Consider the following 23,269-nt stretch of genomic DNA (forward strand, 5'->3'; position numbering starts at 1 on the left):
ATTCATTTTTAAAGAAGAGAATTCGTTTTTAAAGAAGAGAATTCGTTTCGGAACAGAGTCGTGTCCAAAAAGTTATGTTTTATTGATGAATATTTTTTATTAATCATGTTTTAACAAAGAAGGCTTTAGAAATTGGAGATCACTCAAAGTCATGATCTTAACAACATATGTCAAGATTAAGATCATTGAGGGGGAGGAGCTTTTCCTAATGTATAGATTTAACAAAATGTTACGTTTTTAGAACATTTATTAAGACATTTTAGAATAAATTAAATTTATGCAGAGTACACACACACACATATATATATATATATATATATATATATATATATATATTAGATGTAAAACTTTGCTTCCGTCGTTTTTTTTCCGAAATTCGAGGCTTTATTGTAAAAAACTGATTATACATTTATGATTCAAAGTATTGTCCATCACTGGCCATTACTTTCTCCCATCTTTCGGACAGCGTACGAATTCCACTTCAAAAAAATCATCTTTTGAGGTGATCCATGAATCGATCCAATTTTTTATTTCTTTATAAGATTGGAAGTGCTGGTCAGCCAGGCCATGTGCCATTGATTGAAACAAGTGATAGTCAGAAAGAGTAACGTCTGGAGAATACGGTGGGTGGGATAGGACTTCCCATTTCGACGTTTCTAAGTATGTCTTGACCACTTTCGCAACATGGAGTCATGCTGCAAAATCACTTTATCGTGTCTCTCGTTGTATTGCGGTCGTTTGTCTTTCAATGCTCGGCTCAAACGCAACAATTGCGTTCGATACTAATCGACCTGTGATTGTTTCAGTCGGTTTTAACAGCTCATAATACACTACGCCGAGCTGGTGCCACCAAATACAGAGCATGACCTTGGAGCCGTGAATATTCGATTTGGCCGTCGACGTGGAAGCATGGTCGGGAACTTTCCATGATTTTCTGCGCTTGGGGTTATCGAAATGAACCCATTTTTCGTACCCAATCACAATGCGATGCAGAAATTCCTTCCGTTTTTGCCTTTCAAGCAGCTGTTCACAAGCAAACAAACACCGTTCAACATCTCTCGGCTTCAACTTGTACGGCACCCAATTTCCTTGCTTCTGAATCATTCCCATGACTTTGAGGCGTTTTGAAATAGCTTGTTGAGTCATTCCCAATGATCGTGCCAATTCTTCTTGATTTTGACACGAGTCTTGATCAAGTAATGCCTCCAATTCTGCATCTTCGAAAACCTTCTCTTTTTCACCGCTGTGCCGGTCTTCGACGTCAAAAACACCTTCTTGAAGCGTTGAAACCACTCACGACACATTCTTTCATTAATAGCGGCCTCACCATGAGTATTTGAGAGCATTCGATGAGCCTCAGCGGCAGATTTCTTCATATTGAAGCAGAAAATTAAAATCTCCCGAAATAACGAGAATTTGGCTCGTAAACTGACATTTTCAATCGAGAATAACTTTATGATGCAGACACAATTCGACTAATGTTTCTATGGAATTATGTTGACTGATGCCCAAGTTTATTGTATGATGTCTATGATCTATTTATTTCGACCATCACTTATCGCTAAAGCCATCCATAGGAAAATGACGGAAGCAAAGTTGTACACCGAATATATATTAGGTGTATCGAAAAGTTCTATCCATGTTCCGTCCATCTAGCGACGAGTAGCTTAGCTAGAACTGTCGATAACTCTAATGTCTAAACCAAGCTTAATTTTTTAGTTTTACCATCTGTCAATAAAATTCAGTATATAAAAGTATACGTTTGCATCAATAACATTGCTTTTTACCGCATCGAAAATGTCGACATTTGAGCCAAATAAGCGTCATTTGCGCGAAGTATTAATCTTTTGCTTCAAATGGAAGAAAACTGCAGCTGAAACTCATTGAATGCTTGTAGAAGTTTATGGTGATAATACTCCTTCCGATAAAACATGCAGAGAATAGTTTCGACGCTTTAAAAGTGGTGATTTTGATGTGGAGGACAAAGAGCGTTCTGGACGGCCAAAAGCATTTGAAGACGAAGAATTGCAGGCATTGGTGGATGAAGACCCATGTCAAACGCAAAAACAACTTGCAAAAACATTAAATTGTGCTCAATTTATTATTTCCGATCGTTTGAAAGCCTTAGGAAAGATCTACAAGGAAGGAAAATGAGTCCCATATGAATTGAAGCCAAGAGACATTGAAAGACGAAAAACCACGTGCGAAATTCTGCTTGCTAGGCAACAAAGAAAGAGATTTTTGCACCGAATTGTGACTGGTGATGAAAAGTGGATCTACTTTGATAACCCCAAACGCCGAAAAACCATTTGCGATCCAGGCTAACCATCAACATCGATGCCAAAGCGGAGTATCCACGGAAAGAAGGCAATGCTCTGTATTTGGTGGGATCAACAGGGTGTAGTGTACCATGAGCTGTTGAAATCTGGTCAAACAGTCACAGGGGATCTCTACCAGAGAACAAATTATCCGTTTGAGCCGAGCATTACAAGAAAAACGACCAGAATATGAAACGAGACAGCATAAAGTGATCTTGCTTCACGACGCTCGATCTCGCGTCACAAAACTCGTTAAGGAAATGTTAGAAGTTCGCTGGGAAGTGCTACCCCATGCGGCTTATTCACCAGACTGTGCCTCTTCCGACTATCACTTGTTTTGATCGATGGCACACGCACTTGCAGAGGAACACTTCAATTCTTATGAAGATGTCGAAAAATAGATCTCTGAGTGGATAGCTTCCAAAGATAAGTCATTCTTTTGCTGCGGAATTCGCTTACTGCTCGAAAAATGGGAAAAAGTCATCGCTAACGATAGACATATTTATATCAATATTTTGATTGATGTAAGTTTTCATCGTTTCTTAAATATAATCATACTTTTTGCATAAAAATGAACGGAACTTTCCGTAATATATATATATATATATATATAATATATACTATTTATTTTTACGTCCTTATTAAATAAATACATACACATATACTCTATTTCAAGCTGGGAAATAACCTGTAAAAAACTAAATAAAACTAAATTACCTTTTTAGATATTATAGACATGTTAATTTCTTTGTTTACTTCCAATAATTTAGTATTATTTAATATAAAAATTACGTCACTTATAGAACTGCTGAGATTATGTATCAGATTTGAGGCGTATTCAACCAGAAGCAACGGCGGCTAAAGCTATCTTCGTCTTCAAGAATCAGAAGACAAAGACAGTCTTATTAGCAGCAGTCCGCAACAGTTGAGTCCGCATTGATCCGCATAGCTTGTTGCTTTGTCACTCTCTCTACTCATATTCTTTTTCTTATTAATGGTAGACGCGCATTCGCACGAGACATGTGTCCTAACTACATTTAGTCCATAAGCATAAGAAATAGCACAATGGTGGAATAGAATATTAAGATTTTAATCTATCAAAAACCGAATATAATTATAACAAACGTGATAGGTTGAAATTTTAATATTTTATTCCTATTCCTCTATTGTGCTCAGGACTATATCCTGTCCTGAATCACAGATAGCTGATCACGTGATCAGTTGCCATCAGTTAGCGTCCCTCCTGCGTCCCTACCTGTTCTTTCTGGAATCTTCTGTCTAGCATTGCGCGGGATCTTATCGAAAGACGAGAATCAACAATAGTACCGATTACATTAATCGTCAAGTAAGTCTAAGTAGGCCATTTCTATTAATGTAGATTAACTTTAATCTTGATTTATCTTACTCTTTCTTTATCTTTCTCTAGTTCTAAAAATTGGAGAATTATATGTATGAGAGAATTATACAGGGTGGGCCATCTATTGGTACGTTTTTGAATTTCGTCGTATGGCAACACCGAACGAGCTACAGACCCGAAATTTTGACAGTTTATTAGTCATACCGTCCGCGGCACGAAACAACATGTTTTCTCTTGAAGAGCGTTTTGAAATTTTAAAAACTTATTTTCAAAGTCAGTGCTGTGTCGCCGAAACTGTACGAATTTTGAAAAGAAATATGGGTCGTGATAGAGCACCCACCGAAGGAGCTATACGCAAATTGGTGAGGAAAGTTCGTGAGAAAGGGATGTTAGTGGATGACATTATATTACGACTGTTTTGAGTGAAATTGGCGCCGAGGTAGTCCAAAATGTCATTAATAATTGGGGTGACCGAATGGCATACTGTAAGGCCAGTAGAGGGAGCCACATGAACGAAATCGTTTTTCATTCTTGACGCGGATACTTTTAGCTTCACAACAAAAAAAAAATTAATAAAAAATATCAATGTATGCTCATTTGATCGCATTTTTAAAAATGTACCAATAGATGGCCCACCCTGTATATCCGAGATTATATATATGTATATACACATTGTGCATTTAGTCGACGATCTACGAGGTGTGTATAAAAAGTTCGTGCACTCGATTCACCAAAAATCCAAATTAAATTATTTTGTAACAGCGATGTAGTCACTCTCGAAGTACTCTCCCCTTAACAGAATATTGGTCCTATTCCTGAAAGCCGTGCTGCATGTCTTCCTTTGTCAGTTTCTTTAGGAGCTTCATCGTTTCTCCTTTTATCAACAGCCACAAAATGTTGATCCCGTATGATATTTTTTACTTTAGGGAACAAATAAAAATCATAGGATGCTAGATCAGGTGAATAGGGAGGGTGATCTATATAGTGATATTGTTTTTAGCCAAAAAACTCCTAACGAACGCGATATGCGAAGGTACGTTGTCCTGCAGAATCCATGCGTTCTCCGCCCACAATTCGTATCGTGTCAATGTATGTCGCACACATTCACATTCACGCTTTAACATAGAATTTTTCATTAACAGATTCACTTTCTGGAACATATTCATGATGAACAATTCCACGAAAAAAATTATGAGCTTGATTTTTGAACGACTCTTGGCGCGCTTTTTTGGTGCAAGGCGAACGGTATTTCTATTCTTTACTTTACCTTTTTGTTTCAAGATCATACTCATAAATCCAGGATTTGTTTCCAGTTATCACCCTTTTGAGAAAATTTGAACTTGGGCATTTTCGATCCAGTCATTGCAACAGTTAACATGTCTTTGTTTTTGCTCGTCAGTCAAAATTTTCGGAATTTTTGCACACAGCTTCCACATGTTTAAATCTTCTTTTAAAATTATCTGCACACTACCGTTACTTATTCCAAATTTTTCTGCAATCATTCTAGTAAATTCGACGGTCTGTCAAATCGTGAACACGTTGAATGTTCTCATCGACACGTGATGTTGAAGGGTGCCCCGCGTCATCGACGATCTCCCTTTTCTCTGTGAACCATTCATTTGTACATAGTTCTATGCTTCATGGCAGACTTACCATATATCATTTTCAATATTTGAAGAATTTCGGCCGTTTTTGTCAAGTTTTACGAAAAATTTGATGTTGGTTCTTTGTTCGGTTAAAACATCTCATTCCATTCCGCCAACACAATCAAAAGTACGTTAATAAAAACAGACACGAAGAGCAGAAATCTTAATCGACCCACTGAACTTTTACTAAGGACATATGACGCTTCCCTCGAGACGTTGCACCACTTTACAAGCTTACAGCGTCACTATGTCGGCAGAATAAAATTCAGTGCACGAATTTTTTGCACACATACCTCGTATATCCTATATTTGTCCTAAATTTGATCTAAATGCAGTAAATAAACTATTTATATACCAATTGCAATCTTCATGTTTGACATAAATATGGGTATATTCACGAATTAAATGTAACGATGTAAAGGCTATTACAATATGTCAGGATGTTATGTTGCCTTTTTATTACGTTGCATTCAGAGCAACTGAAGATTAAAATTATTTGCGAAGATTAAAATTATGAGAAAACTTCTTGCAGTGCAACATTCGGAACAAGGATAAAATGATACCCGATTGATTGACAGAGTCGAATTTTGAAACTTCCCGAGTGTCACGTCATGTCATCTTTGTGTAACGTTTAGTAAATAAGTAGTAAAGTGATACTTAAATGACACAGGAGTAGGAATCTGAACATAGCCTTGATATCATAAACGTTATATCGCACATCATATTTTTATTATTTGTGTTTTTTATTTGTTGCAAGGCAAGTAAAGAATGTGATTCAATATGACCGAAATTGCTATAAAATATCTGTGGATAAACGATAAGTGTATTACTTTTTCACTTATGAAACTATTTACATGCACTTTTTAGAAAAAAAAATGTTATCAGATGTAATCTTTATATCTATAGATCTACAATTATTAATTATGAAAATGTTTCTTTATACATTTCTCTAATCAGTTTATATATATATATCTGTTTTATATATATACAAAGTGCGTCTCAAAATTTTCCGAACTTTTTCAATAGGGATAGGTCGGGTGGCGCCATCCGTGTGTTCGATTGCGCGTTTGAAAGGTACATCCCTAGCTGACTTCCAGTAAAAATTTCATGACATTTGGTTCAGTGGAAACGAAGTTATGGCGTCTCAAGTGTCAGTATGTTGTATACATCGGTACGAGAATGAACTTCGAACAAAGAGCCAATATTAAGTTTTGTTTTAAACTTGGTAAAACATTTACCGAAACCCATAATTTGATGAAACAAGTTTATGGTGATAATTGTGTAGCCCAGTGTTTATGAGTGGTATACGCGATTCAAGAACGGTCGTGAGGACATAAATGACGACGCACATACAGGTCGCCCAAAATCGACAATTAACGAAAATTCCATCGAAGTTGTGCGTAATTTCATCAAGCATGAGCCAAAATCTTCAGTGAGATACATGGAAATGGAATTGAACATCCCCAAATCAACGATTTATCGCATTTTGACCGAACATTTGGGCCTACAAAAAGTCTGTGCACGATTTGTTCCACACAAGTTGACTGACGACCAAAAAATGCATCGAATTCAACATTCAAAGGACATTATTAAGGAAGCAAAAAAGGACCAAAACTTCCTTTATAGCATTGTTACTGGTAACGAGACGTGGTGTTTTCAATACGATCCAGAAACCAAGCGTCAAAGCGCGGAATGGAAGGCGCGAAACGACCCAAAACCCAAAAAATCGCGTTTAGAGAAGTCAAAAGTGAAGACAATGCTCATTTGTTTTTATGATTCCAAGGGTATTGTGCACAAAGAATTCGTTCCAGCAGGCCAAACAGTTAATGCTGTATTCTATGTAAGCGTTTTGAAGCGTTTGGTGCACCGCATTCGTCGTATTCGGCCAGAATATCGCGAAGGAGGAAGTTGGCGCTTGTTACACGATAATGCGCCATCTCACCGTTCGACACTTGTCACTGATTTTTTGACTAAAAATCACATTTTAACAATCAACCATTTCCCGTATTCGCCTGATATGGCACCTTGTGACTTCTACCTATTCGACAAAATGCATTTGTCCATGAAAGGAAAGCGGTATGTGGACGTAGAAGACATCCAAAGGGCTTGTACCACTATTCTGAAGGACGTGCCTTTGAACGACATAAAACACTCATTTGAAATGCTTTTAGATCGTGCCAAACGTTGTATTGAGTCCGACGGGGATTACTTTGAATAAACAATTTGAATTTGAAAAAAAAAGTAAACCGTTGTTGTTTTATTTCAAAAGTTCGGAAAATTTTGGGACGCACCTTGTATATATATATATATATATATATATATATATATATATATATATATATACAGTCTGTTCAATAAGAACGTGATGCTCATTATTCTACAAAGAGCGATCGTAGCGATATCTTCCTGAACTCGTTTGAACCTTTATTTCGTGCTCTTTTGCGCAATATATCCTACCAGCACATTGTGTAGTTTACGTCAGCGAATTTATTATTTTTACAATGAGTGCCAAATTCTTGAAGCGGTACGAGGCAGTGTTTTTAGTGAATGGAATGGCCGGCAATGTCCTCAGATGCTAATCCCATTGAAAATGTGTGGTCGTACATGAAGATGAAACTCAAAGGAAAGCCAGTGTACACGGTGGAGCAGCTGTCATTTCAAATTAAGAAGATATGACGATCTTTGCCAAAGAAATATGCAGATAACCTCGTCGAAAGTATGGAAAAAAGGTGTCATGCAATAATCAGTAATGGAGGTGATTGGACAAAATACTAGGGTAGGTAATTGCGCAATAGCTAATAATGTGTACTTCAAAAAAAAATAAAAAACTGTCTAAATGTTTATAGTTTTTTGATTATGGCAGACACTTTCTTATTGAACAGACTGTATATATATATATATATATATATATATATATATATATATCTGTTTTTCCATAGATAATATTATTCCGTATGTATTACGTATGTACGTGCGCGCGCGCGTGTGTGTGTGTGTGTGTGTGTGTGTGTGTGTATGTGTGTGCTCCATAGATAATACTAACTAATATAACTTCTTACTCAGAATTTAATTTTCTTAGATTGCATTACATTAATAAAAGATCAAAATTTAAAACTATTTAATATTATTTAAAATTACTTAATATTATTTTCAATATGTACAATATATCAATTTCTTGCTGCATAAACCAAGATTTATATTTTATTACAGTATGCTGTAATAGACTATAAATCTATAAACTGTCTGTGTATGACGTATTTAAGTCAATTGTTTATGCCAGCTTGTACCATATGGTTAGAAAATATTTATATTAAAAGGTGGTAAAAGAACTAGATTTGCTATGTAAATAGCCTCAAAATCTAAATTAAGTGATTATTTGCAAAGAAAGAAGAAACCGACTGATACATGGATCACATATAAAAATGTTAAAATTTTAAAACTTTACAGTTCATGTCATGTTCTACACATTTTTATATTACAAGTATCAAAAATTTTTTAAATGTTTTAATATTTTATTTTTATTTTATTCTATTCTAATTTCTTATCGAACTTTATTTCTCTTTCTCTTTGAAATTATCGAAAGAACTTTATTTCAAATAAACAACGAATTTTAGTAATACATGTTTTGTGATATTAGATATATATTAGGTGTTGGAATTAATTCGTAGCGTTTTACAAGTGATGGGAAGTACTTTCATTAATGTATTTTTTAATGCTCATGTGAAATAAATAACATTCTTTCATTAAAAAACGCTACGAATTAATTCCAACACCTAATAATATTTTTTGTACATGATATGTCCAATGTGTAGTCAGTCATATTTTATGATATACTTTATTTATTTTTGATTTTTTATTCAGACTACTAAAATATAGGATAAGGTGGTGCAGTTTCGAACGTGATACAATTGTACCTGTTCGAAGAACATAAGAACATAAGATTTGAATTCAATTTTCAAGTTTCAATTTAATTTTTTTCTATTTAATAACTTCTCTCTTTAATATCTTTCACACAATGAAAGGATTATCAAACTTGAACCTTGAAATTAAATTCAAATTTTGTTCGTTCAGATTTGTAACTTATTCAAAAATGTAAATGTATCAATTTCATTATGTATATAAATATCAACTTGCACTATTATAAAATATATGATGATTCGACGTATCATATATTATAAAGTATTATATAAAATACATCGTAAAATATATACTAAGAAAATCCGGCTTTTATTTAAGCAAAGCTTTTCTGTTAATCTCACAGAGCAAGAGGAAATAATAAGAAAAAATCAACAACAAAAATTTTTTTTAAATTAAACAAGAAAATTTAGAAAATTTTTAGGAAATTTTGATGTGTCATACAACTTTAAAAATTATTAATATTATATTAAAAAACATTTAAATTTGTTTTTTAGTTTAAATTTTTTTTTAAATTTTATCATGTTTTCTTTACATATGTTTTAAATATATTCATGTTTTAAATAACGGTGTATCTTATTCGTATTATTTCATTATTTTCTTTTTATAAATCTGACTTTTAAATAGAACATTGTAAAAGAAATATTTAAATCTCTTTTGAACTGAAATTTATTTTACTCTGTTAAGTTTTATGCTTTAAAATGAATTTTCTATTATCATAAATGTTAATATAGACACTTTTTTAATATGAGTGTAATATATGTCCAAATATATTTTCAAATAAGTTATGTTGATTTTTACCTCTGTTATAGAAAAATACCCTTACTTCAAATTAAATTTCTCAGTTTCGTGATTTTATTACATATAGAATCTATCAAAGAAGAGATGAAAAAGGCCTTAGACATATCAGATTTATCAGAATCTGATAAGGGTAAATCTCACGCTTAAGCGCTCACGAATTCTTACGCAAAGATACAGCCCCTCTGTTACAATAGGGTAATCATGTAAAGGTAAAAGTAATGATGCTGATACTGATATCGATGATTCAGATGATACTAAATTGAAAAGACCAATTTTGACGAATTTAAAAATAAGTAGTTAATTCCCTTTTCTATTATATCTGGATGTCTTATTACATATCCACACTCCATACATACACGCACGCACGCACGCACGCAAAATGAATTTTTAATTGTTTTTAATTAGAAAATTGTTCCGCGTACAAATTTGATACTTATGTAGAGAATTTGCATTATTTTGTTTTCATTCTATACATTCTTTTTTAATAAGTTTTCTACTGCACATATTTACATAATTATCAAACATTAAATTAAATTAACACTTAAATATTACTTAAAATAAATAAATACTTATATTTATTTTTTTTTTTCATAATTCTGTATGCCTGATTTAAATGTTTTTTCTTGTATTTGTTCTTAATAACATGTGTAAATTTTTATTTATTTACTTAATCCATTAGCGCTTATATGTGTGCGTGCGTGCGTGCGTGTGTGTGTGTGTGTGTGTGTGTGTGTGTGTGTATAGGCGCTAATGAGTTAAGTAAATAAATAAAAATTATATATATATATATGTATATATACTATTCTCTTTTGAAGACAGTCACATTTTAGCATACATATGTAATAAGGAAATAATGTGTTTCCCAAAATAATTATGAAAAATAAATTAAGCATTAATGGATTAATTAGCAATATTTTTATTTAAATTTTTCTTACTCTTCGTTAGCACTACTAAAATAATAATCATAATAAAAATAATAATCAGACATTGTCTCGTCAAATAGTAGTGATATAAATGAAGAAAATATTGACAGTATACTCATACAAAGCAAAGTAGGCATTATTTTGTTTATTCATATTATCAGATTGAAAGTATTTTAATCTTCTTTGCAATATTTATATATACCTCCTCTTATATACGTACTATACAAACAATTTGATATACTTTTTTTATCTAGACATTGTAGTCAATCCACACAAGTCTCAGGTGCCAGAAAATATTAATGAAAAAATCACTGAGAAAGTTAATCTTGCTCAAGGGATAATCAAGAAACAGATGAAAACAACAAACATTCAGGATAGCAAGAACAATCAAGACAAATTGATGAGTGGAAGTGAGAACAATGACGATTCAACTTTGAAGTTTCTCTCTTAGCCAAATTTAACAAGTAAAGAACTTTCTCAGTTTCGTGATTTTATTACATATAGAATCTATCAAAGAAGCTAAAGAGGAGATGAAAAAGGCCTGAGACATATCAGATTTATCAGAATCTGATAAGGGTAAATCTGTTAAGCGCTCACGAATTCTTACGCAAAGATACAGCCCCTCTGTTACAATAGGGCAATCATGTAAAGATAAAAGTAATGATGCTGATGGTAAAGAAAAAGTTGGAACTTTTTTTCTTCACGAATAAAATTTTTATGTACCTAATGTGAAGCATGCTATAATTAATTTGATAAAAATCAGTACAATATGTATTATACTGCTAGAAAAATATTATATATTTCTCGCTTTTCTTTTCAGCTCGTCATGAGTCATTCTCAACAAATCTTTTTGAGAAATCTTCTATTAACAAAAATAGTAAACTTTATTTCACATAAATAAATTTAACTAAATAACTAACATACGAGACGTACTAATTATTAAACATACGAGAAGTACTAATTATATATCAAAATAAGATGTCAATAATGCATCAATATATTTTTTATACATTATTAATGTATAAAATCATATCGATATACAATTGTGCGCCAATTACTTTTGACTTTGCAATATAATGAAACTAATAATAATAATTTCTCTAAATTAAATTGGTGCTTTTCTCGTACTTGATTGGTTTATTCATATAAGCAGTTCTATCCCAGTAGTAAACAAAAAACATTTTAAAACATTTTAGCAACGTTACTGAAAAATTTTTCTTTGCTATATTGGTAATATTGTTTTTAAAATTGCAGAAATTGGAGAAAGGATTATAATGGCAGCCATTAACGATATACGAGATCGCATTGATACGCTTCAAATAACTATTACAAAAATTTATACTGCAACATGTTCTCTTGTAGAAACATCTAAGAATCATTGGAATTCCAAATCTTCCATTATTTTCCATGAAAGAATAGAATAAGTAAGTGGAAGAATTTTTTATCAGAAGAAGAAAAAAAATTGTTAATCGTTAGAAGATATTTAATCTGTCCCTTGTGATATTTTAAAAACATTTACTGCAATTTATTATATTTCTCTTTACCATTCTACTGTGTATCATAGGTTGGACTCTTAGCAGAGCATGATAAAGCTGATCTCAAAAGCTCAGTATATGCATAAAATATTGTCAAATAAAGTAGTTATGCATTTTAATTTGGAAGGGATTAATAAAGAAGGAACAACTGTTAAAAAGATAAAATTTCAAAATACTGAATCTCATGATGCTGTCATTGGTATGTACGATTTTTATTATTTATATATGCTTTAATAAATATTCATTTGTACATTAGATCTAAAATTAATATAGTACAGGTATAGTAGAAATATAATTTGCAAAATATAATTATTCGAAAACTTGCTGGCATGTTGCATTTACTAATTTTTATTCAATGCGCAAGCATAGCCTACACATATATATATATATTCATTTTACGAGCTTTCTTTGATTCTTTAATGACTATCAGGAAAAATAAGAAGAGAATCCTCGCTTATTTTTACAAATATTTTAAAGTGATCTTATCATTTCGTTTCATCAAAAAATTATCTTTATTTACAAATGTCAAAAAAAATCAACATGTCATTTTTCGCTTATGACATCATGATTCAATATGATTAAAGTGATTACTCAGGAATCCTGAAATTCGTTTTTATAGAACTATCTTTTTTTACAGCTGCTCTGAAAAGATAGACAAGAAAGACAGAAATAATAGAGGCCTTCAGTTCTTTTATAATAGCGAAACCGCAGATTCTCACATTGCAAAATGGTTGAAACATGCAAAAAAGCGTTTTGAACAAGAAGAGTTAAGATTAAAGAAGGATCAAATTGGAAGCAGCAGAGAGAGTAATAGCAATAGTGATAATGCAAAAGAAGAATTAAAATAAAAAAAAGATCAACAACAGAACAAAAATAACGATGAAGAAAAATAAAAGCACAGTAGAGGATATGCAGCAAAAATAATTGAGAAAGAAATATATAAAGAAATTTTAACAATTTTTTTTTTGTAAACTTGTAGAGATTAATTAAACGCGAATTTATGTTTCTCTTCATTATATATATATAATAATATATTATATATATATTGTATATATATATATATATATATATATATAAAATCCATTTTTTATATATTTTTTATATATATAGAAATTGTGAATTTCAAAAATAATATTTTGAAAGTTTGATTTTATAAATGATTTGAAGAATGTTTCATACATTGAGCTACAAAAAATTAATTTTTGTGCTTCTCTATTTTTCTTGTAATATTTTCATTCTTTTATTTTTATGATTTTTGGATTTTTTATAATTTTGATTTATAAAATTGATTTATGATTTCATTTTTTTTTTATTTAATCTTATCAAAGTTCCTGAAATATATTTTTTAAAAACAGAATCGTGTGAAATATTACAAGAAAAAAATATAAATGTTAAATATACAAATATACAATAAAAATTTAATATTTGTATTTATTTTCTTGCATTTTTACATTCTCATATAGATTTCTAAATTAAAACAAAACCATCATTCGCGAGAATTTATTGATCAGGATATTTTCATCATATAACTTTTTCCCTAACGCAGAAATATGAAAAGTGAAAATTGTTATTTTATTGTTAGTGAAGATAACAGAGAAATTCTTTACTTTTTACGTTTCTGAAGAAAAAAAACGAATTTATATATACAAGGTGTCCCAAAAATTTTTGCTAATTGCTTTTGTATAGATAGAGTGGACTAAACTGAGTCGAAAAATCCTCTACTATTTTGCTATTTTCTTCTCATAGAACTTTAAGAATTTTTTCGGAATTTTTTATCAACTTTTTAGTACTGCATTTTCTTATTTTATCAAATAAGAAAATACGGTATTAAAAAATTCTGAAAAAATTCTGAAAAAATTCTAAAAAAATTCTCAGAACTTTAGACAAGAAAATAAATGATTTTTGTTTCTTGTAGCTTTTCTATAAAGTTGATAGAATTTGAGTGAAAAATTATTCAAGAACAATATTTGACAATTTTTAATTAACATCTTATTAACTAATTATTGCGAAAATTGCAAAACGGTAGAAGACTTTTCGACTCAGTTTAGTCCGCTCTTTCTACACAAAAGCGATTGACAAAAATTTTCAGGACACCCTGTATATATTTGAAGATTTGAAGTTATATACATAATACAGAAATAAAATTGCTTTTATATTAATAATTCATATAACAATTTTCTACATTTTTTTGGAGTGAAATTTTACTTCAAAATAATGAAAATTGAATGTCTACAAATCCAACCTTATTCAAGAGTGGCAGATTTTCATCTTATCGAAGTGAATTTCATTCCATTTTTATTCTTTTTTTTATTCTCTAATTTTTATTCTCTAAATTCTTTGGAGTAAAATTCACTCCTTTGCAATCTAAAAGAGTGAATTTTATTAATAAATATAAATCTTGATCTAATTAATTATAAGAAAGTGAAAATTATAAGAAGTGAGTCTGCCACTCTTGAACAACAGTGAGAATATTTTTATTTTTTTAAAGACGGTTAATCAATTTTTATTCTTGAAGAGAGATTTCACTCAAAAAAATTTACACAGTATAACGATATGATATCCACATTAATTAATGAAAAATAATATAAGTATTTATGAATTATATATCCACGTGGATTCCACGTACCTGTTCTCATTGTTATATGGGTGGATATTATGTGAAATCTTATAGGAAAAATCAATTAGAAATATCGATTCGATTTCCACGTGGATTTTGATACCGTTTTTGAGTGGACTGTCACTCGTAGAATCCACGTGTCAGTCCACATTGAATTCACATAGAATCTAAGTACATGTTCTCAGCGGGAAGTCTCTGAAGACCAATCAAGTCCGTAAACATCGCAGAGTAGTAATCAACGAACGGGAAGATCAGAGAGAACACCAGGTTGGACTTACGGTACTTTAATCGTCACAAGGCTCCGTTCATCCTGTGGGAAAGGTTCTTGATGCGCTCAGACCAGTTGAGAGTGCTCGTAAGAGTGATGCCAAGGTTAATGACCTAATTGGAAAGTTTAATTGGGGTGTCATTGAGAGATAGTACGATATTGCTGTTCGCCTGGATGTTGTTTACAAACCGAACATTCCCAAGCTGAATAGCTTTCGTCTTACTACCGTTTAATGTAAGAGAGTTATCCTATGCCTATCGCGGCACAGCCGAGATATCCTCCCTGATCAAGGCTAGGGCCACACCCAGCTCCGCAGGAGGAAAATATAGATAAATTTGCAGGTTATCAGCATAGAGGATATGTACAATGTTGAAGAGAGTATATAGATCATCTATAAACAATGCAAATAATGAAAGACCGAGTACTGTAACCTGCGGTACTCCTACAGAAATGGGCGCCCAGTTGGAGAGGCCGCCAGGTCCTCTAACACATTGAGAGCAATCTGTATGATAACATCTGAACCATTCAAGGACCAGACAGTCGAAAACAGGAAAATTTGTGCAGCAGAAGATCATGATTGACTGAATCGAACGGCTTAAAGAAGTCAAATAAAATAAGTAAAATTACCATCCTATAATCAATGACTAGCCGTATATCATCAGTGAATTTGACTAGAGGGGGAGGGGAAGGGGAGAAGGAGGGATGGAAAGAAGGAGGGGTGCATTTATTATGCGCTCTGGGACAAGCGCAGAAATCACAATACATAGAATCAATTCAATTACATCGAAAATATTAAAATTATATAAAAAAAAGCGTATATAAAAGAAAGAATCAAAAGAAAAATATGATTATATACATATTACTAAAAAATAAGTTACGCGAGTGATTAGCACACATGCGGAAAGCTCAGATATCTCAGTAATATACATACTATAATGCCGATATACATATTGAAAGATGTGATATCTCAGACATATAACCCATCACCCATACACAATCGAAAAACTAGTATACAGATTTTTTATTGCTATGATTTCAAAATCAAATGCACATGTAGTTTCTGCCTAAATATATTAATAGAGCTCGAAGAGCGTATATCATACGGGAGATCGTTCCATAGATTTGTCGTAGTAGAACAAAGAAATCTTTTGTAAAATTCAATACGACAAGATGCGGAAGAACCAGCTCGCTCTGGCTCGCCTGCTCAATACCTCAGTACGGTATGTGAAATTGGAGAGAAGAGGCCTAGGTTGTCCAGTCCCCAAGACGCTGTACAACAGACAACACACAAAGTATGTCTTTTGACATTGATCTTCAATCAGCGTGCACGTTTGTAATAAGATGTGATGTGGTCGTCCCGTCTCCATAAACAAACTTGAGACATGCATTAATGATCCTTTCCAGCTTAATGTCCTGTTCCATTGTAATATCCGTAAAAGCATCACAGCAGTAGTGAGGAAGGACAAGAGCAATAGCAAGCCTAATTCTTAATGATTCCATCATCAAATGTCTGCACAATTTAAGTTGGTACAGCATCACTCTGATTTTCTTCGTAACGTTGTTTACATGTTTATCCCATGACAAATTGCTGAATATTAAGTCCCCAGGTACTTAATCTCCGAGACAAATAGAACAGGGGTCTCAATAACCATGATATTCGGCAGTGTATCAAAGTCAATGGAGCTGATGTAGCATGCCCACAAAATGATGGCTTGTGTTTTAGTCTCATTTAATAGAAGCTCATTTTCAGTAATCCAGTCAACTATATGTTCTATGGCATCATTTATTCTTTCAATGATTTCTACTAGTTTGCTTGTCTCACAATCCAGATATATATTAGGTATACAAATAAGTTTCCGCCGTTTGACAAAAGACGACGCCACTAGCAAGCTATGGTTAAAATTGTCTGATGTAAAACATTATATCGTAAGGTTGGACATCTGTCAACAACATAATCTTGAAATACTAGCGATTTTGTATCAGCATCATATATTTTTTTTTGTGCGAAAATGCCGAGTTTTGAGTCGAATAAGCGTCATTTGCGGGAACTTTTGATTTACTTCTTTAATTTGAAGAAATCTGCAGCTGAGGCTCATCGATTGCTTGTAGAAGCATATGGCGAGGCTGCCTTAAGTGAGAGAAGTTGTCGTAAATGGTTTCAAAAATTTAAGAACGGTGAATTTGACGTCGAAGACAAAGAATGTAGCGGAAGGCCGAAAGTGTACGAAGACGCGGAATTGGAAGCATTATTGAATGAAGATTCGTGCCAAACGCAAAAAGAACTTGCATTTACATTTTGACTTACATCAATAAAACATTATGTATCGTTCTTTCACAATAAATGCTTAATTTTTTATTAAAAACGGCGGAAACTTATTTGTACACCTAATAATCAAGTCATCGACGTAGAAATTGTATTTGTAATTCCTGAGAGTGCTCCTGAAGTCCGACAGATATAAACTGAAAAGTACAGGCCAAAAACTGAACTCTGTAAAACTCCAACCGAAACGTCAGCAGGGACAGACACAGAGCCACTTCCTTTATCTCTGACCAACTATGTCCTGTTTGTGAGGCATGATGCAATCCATGTTAACACCGAATGAGAAAGCATATCTTGCATATTTGCATATCTTTGAACTTCTCTATTAAAATTTCATGGTGCACCCTATCACAAGCTTTCGAAAAATCAAACAGGATTCAAGCAGACCTTTCGCTGGTCTACGGTATGTCTGATATCGTCAAGCATACTAATAAGACAAGTTTGTGTAGAATGAGCTCTTCTATAGACAGCCTGATGTGGATCCAACAAATCAGACTTTTGCAGGAAGGAACAAATTTGTTCACATGCAATTCTTTTAAATGATTTCAATAATGCTGGAAGTATCGAGATCGGCCTATAGTCCATAACAGATGCAGGATTTTTGACCTTAGAGATAAAACATACTACCGCAGGTTTCTTTCCACTAAATAAGAAAAATTTCATGCATAAATAAATAGTTGAAAATGTGTTCAAAAATAGGCAGAGCATAAAGTGCAACAAGTTTCAATAACTTAGGAGAAACACCATCGGAGCCAACCGCATTAGATCTCACCATACCGACTGCTTTACCAATGTCCTTTATAGGTAATATAATTCCAGTAAAATTTACTATCATCGAATTCTTCTTCCCTTAAGAGATTAATATTATAGCCATTATTTCCATCAGACTGAGCAAAAATACATTAAATTCATCAACTATTAAAGCTGTGAACCATAATCCTTGGCCTTAACAAGTCGACGATCAACTTGCTCCAGACATCTTCAATGGTTGAGGAGCTATTGAATACTGACATATAATAGTCACTTTTAGCTTTTCTCACCGCAATTTGCACTTTATTTCGTAGATATTAAAACGTTGAGTCACATGCTATCGATCACATTTCTTGCGCCATACTCTTCTGGCAAGATCCCCCTCCCGCATAGCTATCTTAAGCTCAGGAATAATCCACGGGGCTGAAGCATTCTTATACTGAACTCTTTGCAGTGGTGCATGCTTATTATGGCATGCAAACAATTTTGAATTGAAGAGGTCTATCTTTTGATTAATAGACTTTCCTCAGTCAACGACAACCAATCAAGACTTTCGCATTTTTATGCATTTTCGAGAGAAAGACTTCCTCATTGAAAAATTTAAAATTCCAACACTACAACTCGATCAGAGTTTCTTGATCCTATATCTGATACATGTTAAGTCGTGAGCAGAAAGAAATGCCATGCCATGCAAAATCAATCATTTCCGTACTATCATCGATAATACAGAGATCGAGCAAGGTACTGTCTCTCAAATGATGCGTTGCCCTGTATGGTATACAGTATAAATTTGCTAAGTCAATAAAATTTTTTAACTGCAACGTATCGTACGTGTCAATGAGCACATCCGCATTGAAATCATCGAAAATAATAGAGTGCCTGTAATTAACTTAGAGATCTAGAAATTGATTTTGAAATTCATAGAGGTATCCTGTATTAGAAGATCTGTATACTATGTCAAGCAAAAAATTAGATGCAGACTCGAAATAAATTTCAGCAATCAAAAATTCAGGCCTTCCAAAGCAACTGGCCTAATGTAAGAAGAGATGCCCGGAGGTAGCTACAATAATAAAAGATTATCCCACCGCCATGTCTGCCCATTCGGTCCCAACTAAGCAATGAAAATCCAGGAAGCTCAATCATAATGTCCGACACTTCAGGTCTAAGCCACATCTCAGTCAAATTATATGATAATCAGAAGTCATGAAAAAATTGAGAAATTCATCATGTGTGCCACTAGAGACTGACAGTTTACATAATAAATTTTTAAGTCGTCAAAACCTCCTTGTGAGTTAGCCGTTAATTGATATATGCGATTTATCTTTGATTCTACTATCCAGAATTGGACATTTACTACATGGGCTGAAAAGTCCCGGGATTTTTCAATAAGTGGTGCCATTAGAAAATGAACATGATTCATTTCGAGAGATTCATCTATCACTAGTTTATGTATGAAGTTTCATGACATTTCGTTCATTCGTTTACAAGCTACAGTCGTTTAAGTGGCGTTACTTTCGCCTTCGTAAAAAAAATGGAAAAACAGGAATATCACATCTTGATCAAACATTGTTTTTTGATGGGAAAAACTTCTGAACAATCATTGAAATGGTTGCAGAAATGTTATCCCACATCTGCTCCTTCGAGAACAACCTGTCGCAAAGCCCCATCGTTAAGGCCGGGGCCAGTGGAAAATTCTCGCCGTTGGAAACACCGCAGAGACATATCCAACGACAGGCGATCAGCGTTCCGCCGACGTGGGAACTGCACGAATCAGCCCAGGAGCTGGCGTTCAGGACGTCATCGCCGTCGCCGCCATTGTGATCTGTCAAGGACGACCTCGCCGCCATTGTGACCTGTGAAGGACGACTTCGCCGCATAGCAGTCGGGCAAGTTGTGTATGCAGCGCGTTAGTTTTTAAGCGTGCGTAATCCGGTAAACAGGAAAGTAGATCTTCCGCGCTTTTCTTCACGAGGTCAATTATACGAACGTCAATTAACAATTTCTCCATTATTGACAAATTAACTTTGAGCGATCGAAATTTTTATAGCGCGCGCGTAAGCGATTAATATTTAAGGTCGTTAGGAAGTACTGATTGTTCGCGAACTTCGTCACGTATAGTCATGGCTCCTCCCACCAACGAGGAATTGCAGGAGCAAGTGATGCAACTGCAAGCGATGCTTCAGCAGATGCAGGGCAAGGTGGCAGGCAATGTCGCGCGCGTGGATTCATATAGAGTTCCGAAAATTCCGCCGTTCTTAATTAAAGATCCGGTGATATGGTTCATTCAAGTCGAGGCCACTTTCGAGGCCGCTCGAATCACAGAGCAAAAGACTAAGGCGCATCACGTGATTATGTCTCTGGACGCAGAAGCTATCGCGTGCTGCAGAGATCTCATCGCGGAACCCGATATTAATGAACCATATACCAAATTAAAACAGCGTATCATTGAAAATTTTTCAGCGTCAGCAGAAAGTCAACTGCGACAATTAATAAAAGGCCAAGTGCTTACATCAGGGAAACCGTCGCAGATTCTCAGTCGACTTCGTAACTTAAACTCTGACAAACGATGTGACGACGCCGTAATAAAAACTGTGTTCTTTGAACATTTATCACCGCACATTAGAAGCATTCTTGCGACTACCGAAAGTACGGATCTGGATAAATTAGCCAAAATGGCGGATAAAATAGTTGAAACCGTGGGTGATTCTGCGCAGTGTGCCGCCGTATCGTCGTCAGAGTCTAAACCGTCCGACTTAGAAGCCAGGATCGACGGTCTGGCCGCTGATATTGCTACCCTCGCTGCTAAGGTTAAGCGATACAGCAGATCTCAGACGAGAGACAAGATAAATAAAAATCGTAAGCGTTCCAAAAGCAGAAACTCTCGTGTCTGCTGGCCGCATCGTACTTTTGGGAAACAAGCGCGAGTCTGTAAGGGAACTGAAAAATTCCCGTGCCCTTGGCCAAAGCCCAAGATTTTAACGGACGAAAAGGCGGGGGAATAGAATCGTCTGCCACCGAGGAGACAGGTATGGCGGGCGTCGATTCTTCTGTCCGTCTCCACATCCGAGATCGAGTCACCGGAGAGTTATTCCTTGTAGATACGGGGGCGGAAATTTCGCTGCTTCCCAGCACTTACGCGAAGAACAAAACTCCGACCAATTTCAAACTTTACGCGGCAAACAATACGTGTATAGATACATATGGGGAGTCGTTCCGAACGCTACATTTAGGGATACGCCCGATCACATGGAATTTCTGCGTAGCATCAGTTCCGTACCCGATTATTGGGGCCGACCTGATTGCACATTATGGTCTCCTTCCGGACCTTAAAGGTCGTAGACTCATCGATTCACAAAATAATGTGTACGTGTCGGGCATTGTTAAATCGGTACCACAGCTTGCCATTAGCACAGTCAAACCCAGTACAAAATTCGCGAGTATCTTATCTGAATTTCCGGAGGTCACCGGTTTAGAACAGGTAACTCCGAATTGCAGTAGCGATGTTCGTCATCATATCATTACCACGGGCCCGCCGGTTGCTGAGCGTCCCAGGCGGTTAAGTCCGGAAAAATTAAAAGCGGCAAAGGCTGAATTTCAACGGCTAGTCAAAGCCGATATTTGCCGTCCGTCCAGTAGTCCATGGGCAAGTCCCATTCACATGGTACCGAAAAAAGACGGATCATGGAGGATCTGCGGCGATTACCGTCGTCTTAACGCAATTACTGTGCCGGATAAATTTCCCGTACCGCATTTGCACGATTGCTCCTCCAATTTGCGTGGGAAAGTCATTTTTTCTAAGCTAGATCTGTATCAGGCATACAATCAAATTCCAGTGGCGCCGGAAGATATTCCGAAAACGGCTGTCATTACGCCTTTCGGGTTGTTCGAATATAAATTCATGACATTCGGTCTTAGAAACGCGAGTCAAACATTTCAGCGTCAAATCTTCCACGCTCTAGGCGATCTGGAATTTGTGTTTGCATTCATCGACGACATACTCATAGCGTCGACGTCTCTTGAAGAGCACGAAGCTCATTTACGCATAGTGTTACAGCGATTAAAAAAATTTTATTTACGACTCAATGTAAATAAATGCGAGTTCGGCAAGCAGGAATTAGAATTCCTCGGATTTACGATTAACAGCGAAGGGTGTAAACCAACACTCGATAAAATTCAGGCTATTCGCGAATTTCCAAGGCCTAACACTATAATCGAAATGCGTCGTTTTCTTGGGCTTGTCAATTTCTATCGTAAATTACTACATAATGCAGCTATCGTTCAGGCACCATTGAATGAGTACCTTCGCGATTCACGCAAAAATGACAAACGGCCAATCATATGGACGCCGGTGGCTGAAGAAGCGTTCAATGAGTGCAAGGAGAGTCTGGCCAACGCGACTATACTCTCTCATCCCTCCGACGCAGCCGAGACGCGCCTCGTTTGTGACGCGTCAGATTTCGCCATCGGGGCCGCCCTCGAACAACGTTTAGACGATTTTTGGAAACCGCTCGCATTCTTTTCGCGCAAATTAAATTCGGCACAACAGAACTACAGCGCGTACGATCGGGAGCTTACGGCGATCGCCGAGGCAATCAAATATTTTCGATATTTCCTCGAGGGGCGAAATTTCAAAATTGTGACCGATCACAAGCCTCTCATCTACGCGTTTTTGCAACGTTCCGAAAAAGCGTCACCTCGGCAACAGAGGCAACTTTCGTTCATCTCGCAGTTCACTACGCGTATCGAATACCTATCGGGTAAAGATAATATTGTGGCGGATTCCCTTTCCCGCATCGAAGCCATTTGTTTACCTGTTGAG

At 34.8% G+C, this 23,269-nt stretch overlaps 2 protein-coding genes across 5 annotated transcripts in view; one reads left to right on the forward strand and one right to left on the reverse strand.

Moving 5' to 3' along the window:
- LOC105144011 (uncharacterized) overlaps positions 1 to 23,269 on the reverse strand; it is a 488,432-nt gene that overhangs the window by 340,445 nt on the left and 124,718 nt on the right. The window lies entirely within an intron of this gene.
- On the forward strand, positions 20,571 to 21,452 carry LOC105149721 (uncharacterized). Its single transcript, XM_011062321.2, has one exon. The coding sequence runs from the start codon at positions 20,571 to 20,573 to the stop codon at positions 21,450 to 21,452; it is 882 nt and encodes a 293-aa protein (XP_011060623.2).

Source organism: Acromyrmex echinatior, chromosome 7, assembly GCF_024713525.1.
Source record: "Acromyrmex echinatior isolate Ae372 chromosome 7, ASM2471352v2, whole genome shotgun sequence".
In the NCBI taxonomy this organism is placed as follows: Eukaryota; Metazoa; Arthropoda; class Insecta; order Hymenoptera; family Formicidae; genus Acromyrmex; species Acromyrmex echinatior.